At 37.2% G+C, this 10,230-nt stretch overlaps 1 protein-coding gene across 1 annotated transcript in view; it reads left to right on the top strand.

The window, feature by feature from the left end:
• POLR3B (RNA polymerase III subunit B) overlaps positions 1-10,230 on the top strand; it is a 72,357-nt gene that overhangs the window by 48,693 nt on the left and 13,434 nt on the right. The window contains exons 23-24 of the mRNA XM_005421792.2: positions 154-296; positions 10,106-10,209. Coding sequence (XP_005421849.1) covers positions 154-296; positions 10,106-10,209 — 247 coding nt within the window. The remainder of the gene's footprint in view (positions 1-153; positions 297-10,105; positions 10,210-10,230) is intronic.

Consider the following 10,230-nt stretch of genomic DNA (forward strand, 5'->3'; position numbering starts at 1 on the left):
TATATATATATATATATATAAAATCCTTTCTTCTCATATGTAAGTTCCGTAAAGATTACAGTTTGGTCAGGAGCTTACCAAGACACAGATAGTTGTCTGTAACTCGTGTTTTGTTCATAGAAGTAAAACCAGTGTTTTGGCTTCTTTTACTAGATACAAAGGTGCCACTGATTCTTACATTGAAAAAGTAATGATTTCATCAAATGCAGAGGATGCTTTCTTGATCAAAATGTTGCTGAGGCAAACCAGACGTCCAGAAATTGGAGATAAATTTAGCAGTCGTCATGGGCAGAAAGGTAAAGGACCCATTTAATAAAAATAAATTATTGTTGTATATGCCTACTATACATACATAATGTATGTGTCCATTGATTGGTTCAGATCTTTTATGAATACAGTGGTAGAAGGCCATATGCCTTTTTTTTTTGTTAAGTTCAACTAATTTAGCAGTGATGTTTCTGAAACAAAAACTTGTTAGCAAAAACTACTCTTTGTTGATCTATGAATCTGAAAAATACAGTAGTTTCCCCCAATTCAAACAAGTACAGGGGTTTTGAGGTTTGGTTGGATTTTTTTTTTTAAGTCACAGTTTGTATTCAGGTGATAGATTTGTCAGTGGGTTGTCATAGACTGGGGAGGTTCTGAACAGACAGAAAAGAAGAGAGATGAAATGGGAAGTTTGGAAGTCTGTGCAGGCATTCTACTTTAAAGACAAGACTGCAGGTAGATAACTCAGAGCCATGATGTAAAAGGGAAGCAAATCAGGAACACAACTAGGGGTGCACCAGCAAAGACCAGAAAGAAAGGAAATGTTTTTAAAAATACACCTGGGACATGATCTGGAGCAGCTCTGGATCTTCAGACCAAAACTTGAAAATGAGTGCCCACTTGGAAGCTGCTTGGTGTCATGTAGTTCTCAAGTTTTAATGTTACTTGAAAAATGAAAATCAGGAACCTACATCTGTATCTGCTGAAAAACAGCAGTGAACTCCCTTTGACCTGAATATAAAAAAATATGAGTATCAGATCATCCTCTGAATCTCAAAGAGTTGGAAGGTATGCAAAGGGTGTTAAGCAAGAAGTAACTGAAAACAACCTGACCATAACCAACTTAAAAGCATGTTTTGTTCCGATTGGTGTCAGTATGGGACAGGTTTTGATATGTTCTCATCATTCTGTACACTTGGAAAATCAAGATTTGTAGTATTTGAAGCATGACCTTCTGTGTTAGTGTATGTGCCATGCTATTTTACCTGAGTTTTGTTATCTTGTTACATTTTTAGGTCTTATTTTGGCTTGAGAACATAGCTTGGTCTCTTGTCAGATGTGATGGAAAGGTAAAGATGTTGATGTTACCAAATCCTTTCCATTGCAGCCCATACACCCCTTGCAGTCCTGTCCGAATAACTCCTGGCCAGGTATAACTGAAGTGAAAGACTGCATGCCTGTCGTGAGATGCAGAGCTAACCACTGTAATCCACATTTCTGTGGTGTCCAGGTTAGGGGATCAGGATGCCTACCTACAGCAGACCTGTCAATCAGAAGAGGTAAAATGGGTGCAGAAGGCAGTAGTTGATCACAGTGACAGCTGTTACCAGATACTGCCTCAAGTTTGTATTATCTATAAGAATAGTCAACCAGCCTTTCTCAGTACATCCAGCTCTCTGAAAGATCACCTGTAATTCCACTGTGTCTTTCCACGCACCCACAAAACTGTGTTGTTTTTTTTTTAAATTTTATTTATTATTTATTTCTTATTATTATAATTACTCTGTATTCTCAGGAAATACTTCTGTTGTTTCTGTTGTTATTAAGGAAGAGAAACTCTTCTGATAAGCATTGAAATGTTTTTCCTGATTGTATTTTCAAGATGGTTTTTGATCTAAAAATACAAAGCTATTCGCACTGAGTTCCCAAGTGATTTGGAAATCAGTACTGTTGAAGGTTTCAAAAAAGTAAGGAAGCAGCATTACATACTTGACTTTCCTTATAAAACTGAGTCTAGTTCTTGCACTGCAGCTTTATAGGAGAGTTATGATAAGTGAGGGGAGGAAGAGCTTCAGAGGCAACCAGGAGGAGTTGAGCAATTGGAATGTTCAACTGCACCATTCTTCCTTTTCTAAGGGAAGATCCTCCTTCAGGAAGATTTTGTGTAGATTCTCTTTCTAATACTTTTTCAGTCTTATACACAATGAAGTTGTACAGTGCTTAAAAACTTAGGAGCACTGTTAGAGCAATGACTATTTCTTGGTACAGTTTCAGCTTTGTCTAATTAAACCCTTCTCCTAAGTGGTATGCAGTATTTTAGCAGCAAGTTATTTTATAATAATGCAATCAGTACTGTGCAGGACAAATTTTCTTATTAGAATTTAAAAAAAAAGCCTCCAAATTATATTAAAAAAGCTGCTTCATTAATCATGATAAATATTTATGGGGATTTACTTGAAAAATTTAAGTAGGTTAGTTTTTTCTCCTAGTTTGGGCTATTAATGTGCACCAATTGGAATAGTTGAACAGAATGTAAATGAACTTTTTTTCATTCATTTCAAATAATAAAAAGAGTGCCCCACAAATGTAGAACCATGGGTGGGAAAGGAGGAATGACAGAAGGAAACAGAACTCTGTCAGGCAGGTTGCAGTATGGCTTTAGGGTACTGAAGACATTCCATATGACAAAATGCACATAAGACATCTCACAATATAGAGCAAGCAACTACCTGTGGAAATCCCATAGTAATAAAAAGCAATATCCTTAAATGCTGTAGTAAACTGTGAGGGCACCCATAATTACGCCTGGCACTGCATCAGGTTAACAATGGCTGATCACCCTCTATCTGTGCTTGGGACTATAATAATAATACTACTAATAAAGATCCAAACTCATCAATTATTTAGAATGTCACTTTCAGCTTGGTTTTGGAGACATGAGTGGGAACATTGCAACAGTTGTGTTACAGAATTTGAAGGCATGTGTCTGTAGCAGTCCCATACATCAATCTGTACTAATAATCCCTTGTGATCAGGGGAGTGATCATATTCCAAATTACTACATTTTACTAAGACTTACAGCCTTCCTGGCAGTAAACCTCTCAGTTCACTGCCCTGTAGTGCATTATAGAAAAAGACGTTACAGTAAACAGGAGAAAGGAGGAATATGGAGAGGATACATTTGATAGATAATGAGAAAAATAACTGACAAGAACAGTATAGTTCACTGTTTTGCAGTTTAACAATACAGTGAAGAAGCCAATACTGACAATAGCAGAACTGGAGAAAAGGCATGAAAAGGAAAGGGAAGACCTCCTTTGACAGCTTTTTAACATAACATCTAGTATCATCCTCTGATATCAAACTGGGGAAGGATCAGTCTTATCAGAAAAATATAGACAATCATGAAACAGAAGTCGTAATACTAATAGTTCAACTTTTTCTATTGAGAGAGAATTTTTAATTCTCTCATCTGGGTCTGAATATACGCAATTACAACTTCAAGTGTAATTTGTGACTGCTAGCTTTAAGCCTGCCATAGAGCCATTCGAACATATAATGATCTTAAACAAGCAAGTACCTTGGTTCAGTGAGAAGAAGAAAAAGCATATATCTGTCTGTATTGTCAGTCTTTTTTTATGGAATATATTTTTCTAGAAGGCATGCATGGAGATGACATTTGATTTCATGGGATTGTAGTAGTAGTGGGTTTTAAATAATTAAATATGTGCAAAATAAGAGATTGCACAAACCATGTCTCAAACTTTTTGATGGTCTTTTTCCTGTATTCCAAATTGATTTGTATTTCAAAGCTCTGCTTTGTCACTGGAGCAGAAGGAAGCAGAGTAAAGGAATTTTAAAGTGTCTGGGATACAACAGATTAAATCTCACAAACCAGCTTTAGCCTTTTGTTACAGAGAAGCCCTCCATTAAATATGTAGGTAGATTTTGTAGGCCTCTATAATAACACAGATCTATGTCACTGCCTCTGTATTTGCTGCCTTGTTTGTGTCCTCTCACATGTCAGCATGGTATTGGCAAAGGTCGCCGCTTCTGACCTGTCCACGACATGCTCTTTTCACGTGAGTCTGTGTTTTAAGTACACTCCTTCCAAGCTGCCTGTAAAAGGTTGCCTGTCCTTCAAGGCTTCTCAGAAAGAAGTATATAGGGAGAAGGAAAAAAACCCCAAACAAATGAGGGCACCAAGTTGTGTTCTGAAATGCAAATATTTTGCTTTCTTTTCATACTCATCTTCAAACTGGATGTTGCAGTAAGATCTTTGGGACTGGGACTGTCTCTATAGTCTGTAAAGTTATTAAGCTTCTAGTGTCTCACAAATAAATCCTCTCTGGTAGTTACAGTTTATCCTGAACTGCAGGACTTTGTTCTCACTATGTTGCATCATATATTTTCCAGAAGGATAAAAAAAAACTTATTTTGGTTAATTATTTTGTTGTTTTAATCTTGTATTCTTCAAACAAAGTCACTTTTCAAAGCACAGAAGGCAAAAGGATTGTTAAGCTGAAGAAGCTTCATCTGAGTTCCATACAAAGTAAATTATTATATTTCCAGATTTCCTCTTGCTTTGCTACAAGTCACAATGAGGAAAAAGTTGGGCTCCTTTGATGTGAAAAAAAGCAATATAGCACTTCTCTGAAAGAGCATTTCTCAGTCTCTCATGTGAAAAAGGATTAACACCTCTAACAAAGGTCCTGTAGATCACAGAACTAAGCAGCAATACTGAACAGTATTCCTGAGGAGTGGAAAAACTGTATTTAAGCAAGAGATTGTTTGAACTGGCAAACAGAAGCTTTTTAATAGCTGAAGATCTAAGATAAAGGATTAAACCTTTCTGGAGTATCTGCACTTAAACAACTCTAAAGACAAGGAAGCAAGTTTAAATTCATGAAAGATGGTCTTTGTTTTCCTAAATGAACCATGTTCTTTAGTGTCACAACAAAATCCATTCACTGCATTATAAACTACATAAACTTCATGACAATCCCTCTTATCTAGCAAGGTCTGACCTTGCTAACTTTTTGAAATTTTTAATAGTTTGAGCATCTGCTTTCCTAACTTCATAGTGGAGATCAACTTATCTTTTTCCTTTTAATGGGTGCTTGTACAGTACAGATAAGCAGAACATTTAAAATAAAACATTAGTTTCAAATGGCTACTTGTGTAATTTCCCCCCATGTTAAAAGTCAGAATGAGTACTTTATCTCTAATAGAATGTCAGTGGGTTTATAGTAATTAAATGGTTCAAGTGGCATTAAAAAGAATTTGCTCTTAATCGACTACAGGAATGTCGGATGATTAGTAGTTATTAGGCATCAGGGAAGGTAGGGATTTCTTACCATGTTTTTATCTTCAGGGGTTGAATTTGAGAAAATGTCAGAATGCCATTAAAACTTCCCAGACTGTTTTTTTCTGGGTATTTTTAGCAAAACCGCTGTTTAGCTTGCTATCTTAAGAAGAAAATTAGAGCATTTTTAATCTCAAGCAGCAAACAGGTAACCTTCTGACCTTTTCAGTAAATCCTCAACTGAACTTCTGAAATTAGTGTGATTTAGCATTTTATGGCACTGAATAAAAATCTCTAATTCTGTTTCCAAATAGTGTATCCTGAACACACATTTTATTAAGCTCTTGACTCATTCAGCCATGTGTATTTTGTAAAGTTCCTATGGTTATTGTTTTACAATAGCTGCTTCCAGAAGCATTGTAAGGGTTTCAATTAATCAGCTCTTTGTGTGCTTCAGACTATGCAAATTTATCACATCAGACCATTCAGCAGCTCATGGGAAAGCAGTGTACAAACTGTATTGTCTTCTAGCACCTCCTCTCATTTAGAGTGATGTTTTTAATAAGAAAACTAATCAAGTTTACTTATGCATTATTTATCTGTTAATTTTAATTCTGTTCTTTACCTCTTATGTCAAATGGGATGTAGCAAGTGATATGATAGATCAGTGAATGATTCAGTATTGAACAAAGCTTATGTGATGCAGCACTTTTTTCTTCTAGACTTCTTTTATGCCTAGTTAGCCAACACAGTATGTAATTAGAGAGTTTTGAAGCAGCTGTGAATTCGTTGTTCAGCCTTACTAATTTTTGCAAATCTGTCACTTGTCCGTAACATACAGCACTGTGTTACTGCTACAACTTTGCTTAATTATGTGATGTTGTCTTATTTCTCAAGAGTATTTCCAAATTCTGGCAAATCTGGCAAAGCTAAAATAGATGCCTTTAAAGTCAGTTTTAGCGCTTTTACCACCATGTCATTAGAGCGAGTAAACAAGCACGTTTTGTAACGCGCTTCTTTTTATCTTGCTGATAGAAACTGGTATTGCTGCTGCTTCTATTCACGTCATCTCCTTTGCTCTCTAATGTCCCTCCTGCTGGTAGTAATTAGTTTTCTATATTAGGTTGTTTTGACTTATTTGATGATTTTTTTTTCATTTGGCATGTGTGTGTATAGAAGACACCTTATCGTTGCCCGGTGAAAAACTTTCCCATAGTGTTGCGTTCTCTCCCTGCCCCCTCCCAGCTGCCCCCCTTCCCCCTCTGCACCGAACCACACTTTTAGTCTGGCTGTGCTTGTGTTTGTCAGCAAACTGTAAAAGCAGCCCCACGAAAGGTACCAGCTCTGGAAACCTGCGTTTCTCCTGATTAGGAAAAGAAACTCAGACAAAAGTACAGGGATGAGGGGCTCTTTATGCTGCAGTGCCTTGTGGAGGTACATGGGTTTGAGATGCTGTCAGCATTGATGCTGATAGCGTGTGTGGGGCTGGGGGCCATTGTGCATAGTCAGGGGACTGTCATTTATTGGCTGCCATACAATAGCATTGAAAAACACTGCCCATGGCTGTTTTACACTTGCATGTTAAACCACTGTGGATGTCTGATTTAAGGTTACTCTAATTTAAACTGTTACCCTTGCATTAAGCTGCCATGCTTATTAATCCAGGGTTTTTTTTCCTTTTTGATATTGTGGAAGAATTTCTTAGCATTTTCACTGATTTTCTTTCTAAGGCGACATTCTAAAATAGATACACAGAAGTTTCTTTTCTAGAATTTAATTTGTTTTTCAAATGTAAAGAAATTAGCAAGTTGCTAGATGCTTTCTTGTTCAAGCACATAACCATCTTGTTAATCCACGTTAATAACAGATTTTGGTTTTTGTTTTGTCTGCAGCCTTTTCTGGTTGTTAGTACTTGATTCTGGTCCCAGATGAGACACCAGAATGTATAGGTGAGAGCCATTCAGTCCCACTGCAATATAAAATTTAGTCTCAAGTTGTATTACTCAATTCCAGATGCAGCATATAAAAATTGTGAGAGGAAGGGAAGTGAATGAAACCAAATTATTCCATGTGTCCTCTATGAATGCTGAGGATCAATTTTCATGTGATGTCTAAATCAGTGACAGTTAAGAAATACCTCTAGTAAGGGCCACAGAGCAAAACAGCCTCCTAGTTTGAGTGTGCCTTATTTATGAATATTGTATGGGGTGTAGTTGAGCAGCTCAGTTGTGAAATGCAGTTCATACTTGAACAGAATTTGGAACTTGAGGCTGTTTTAAATCCAGCTTCCTCTCCTCTACTGTTTTATTGGCCAGTTGAAAGTGGTAATTCCACTTACATGGATTAATTCACTTGGTCACTTTTTTACAGCTGTTTGCTTGCCTGGTACTGCTCTGCTGGAAAAAAAAAAAAAAAAAAGAGTAGTACATTGAGGAGCTTAAAGTGCAGACCTGCGAGCATTAGTCTCCTAAAGAGCTTCTGAAAGCAAGCAATTGCAGAATAAAATAAAGTTTACATTTTGAATTAATTGCACTTACTTACTTTTAGAAGTAGCATTGTATATAGGAAAGGTATCTTTCAGCTTTTTTAACAGTTGAATGAACTTTCTTAAAACACAGGGTAGGAAGAGGCTTCTCTGTCCTCTAAATACACACAGACATGCTATAGATCTGCTACAGGCTCAGCAACTTATTAAAATACAGAAGCTTAGAACTGAGGCTTTATAGCTTTCCCTTTTTTCTTTTTTCCCTTTTTTTTCCCTCTGTAAAATAGAAACTTTATAAATGGCCTAGTAAGCTTCACATTTCTGGATTCTGTCTAAATATTTTGTTTTTAACTTCTAAGCTCATTATGCTGTCTTTGTGTTAACTTGTATTAAAATCTGTCAGCTATGACTGGTCTCATAACCACAGTCAGCGGACCAGAATAAGTTAATTATTTACTTGTGTCACTAGTGCTCTTCATCTAATGAAATGCACAGCTGTGTTAGATCTGCGGTTGGGTGTGTAGGTCCTATTGTTACACAAGTCAGCGGAGGGTAGAAGCCGCTATGATGGAGAGCCCTCAGTTCTTTCTGCTGTTCTGCCTTTCTGTGTCGATTTCATGGATCTTTTATCATTCACTTTCACACAAAACAAACAACACAGTGGCTGTCTGCTATGGGAACCAGCTTGGCATATAAAAGGTTTTCAGAGCCTAAAGTAATTTTAAGTTAGCTGAGATTTAATTCTTGGCTTACAGGTGCCGTGAAGTCCAGATGCAACCAATGCTTTCTTAGATGTTAATGCAAATAAGGCAGAATGTATGCACGATATAACATATAACAGAGTATTAATGTATAGAATTTAAGGCAAAAAAAGCTGTGCAAGGAAGAGACAGTGGGTTGGTTTGAGGGTGGTTTTTTTTTTGCTTTGTTTTGTTGTTGTTTTTTTTTTATTTTCAGCAAAAGATTGCTCCTTGGCAGGGAGAGCTGGAAGGATGTTATTGATTTATCACAGTAGAACAATGAAAATTAGTTTCAATAGGTTTAAAAACGAAATACAGCAGCACACACACCCTTGCCCCAGATGGTTTTTTTCTCCTCCCTTCCCCCATACTTACCATTCTCATTCTATTAACTACTGTCCCATACACCTATCCCTGTCTTGCTTGGACAGTGGAAGAGGAGCTCCCTCCTGAGCAGACGCCGATATCCCCCTGTGAACTGGCTGGTCGGGGGATGCCTTTTTAGGGATGTAACCAGTACTCTCAGTCTTCCAGGAGCCCCCTCCACTCCAGGACTATTCCCAAAGCATGCTCTGCCACAGTTGCAGCAGGCTGGTCTCAAATAGCTTGCAGACTTTTTCAGCTCTAAGGGCTTCTGGAAGAAATTGTCCAGCTGAAACAGTAGCTTTGGTTCAAAGGAGTATGGGCTTAAGCAGCTGCATTTTAACACCTGAATTTGAATGTTAGATCTCTTGATGGTTTATAGCTGCAGTATGTTGAACTGCAAAATTCACTATAGAAAGTTATAAGGGTTGGAAGGAAATTTTTGAGATGCATGATGGATATTTAAAATGAGTTTTCATGTTTCTGTTTATTCTTTCTGCAATATTTTTAGAGTTTGGAGGGTTTTCTTTGTTTTATATCCAATACTGATAGAGACTGAAAAAAGCTTCCAAAACTTTTAAAGGGACAGGCTGTGTTCATGGACTGACAAAATAAAAGCAGCCTGTGGAGTGGATTGCACTTTGTAATTCATTGATAGCAGTCTTTACTCTGCAAACAGATGTTACCTGAAAAAAATCTTTGTTATTTTTTATTTGTTTTCCCCTACTTACCCCTGTCAAAGTCCCATTTGATGTGTTTTTATTGACAGTATTTAGCAAAGATACATATGATAAATAAAATTAAAATCAATAATAATTCTGTCTGTCCAAAGGCATAACCTAAGAGGCCAAATTTCTGATTTTTTTTCTTTCTTGAAATTATAGCATCAGCTTTGAAATCTGGGTCTCTCTTGGGTTATTCCAGTCTGATTGGACAGAAGCTTTTAGTTGCTTCTGAAAATAGGATCCAAAGCTTTCTTCCCTAATTTGCTAACTCACAAATCACTGTGAGCATTACATAAGGGTATGCTAATTTTGCCAGTCATGTGACTAGGGCTCTCTTCTAGTCTGCAGGTTGGGAGTACTGGTCATGGTAATGAGTCCGGGTAAAAAGTGATCCATAAGAAAGAGAGGAGGAGGAAAGCACTAAAGAAAATCTGGTGATGAGCGTCAGCCCTGCTGGTGGTTTGCTGTTTTGTGAATTGCAATGTTTTCTCTTCTGCAGGGGTGTGTGGACTGATTGTTCCTCAGGAAGACATGCCATTTTGTGATACAGGGATCTGCCCAGATATCATAATGAATCCTCATGGCTTCCCATCGCGTATGACAGTGAGTGGGGCTACTCCATTC

The sequence above is a fragment of the Geospiza fortis genome, unplaced genomic scaffold, assembly GCF_000277835.1.
Source record: "Geospiza fortis unplaced genomic scaffold, GeoFor_1.0 scaffold173, whole genome shotgun sequence".
Taxonomy (NCBI): domain Eukaryota; kingdom Metazoa; phylum Chordata; class Aves; order Passeriformes; family Thraupidae; genus Geospiza; species Geospiza fortis.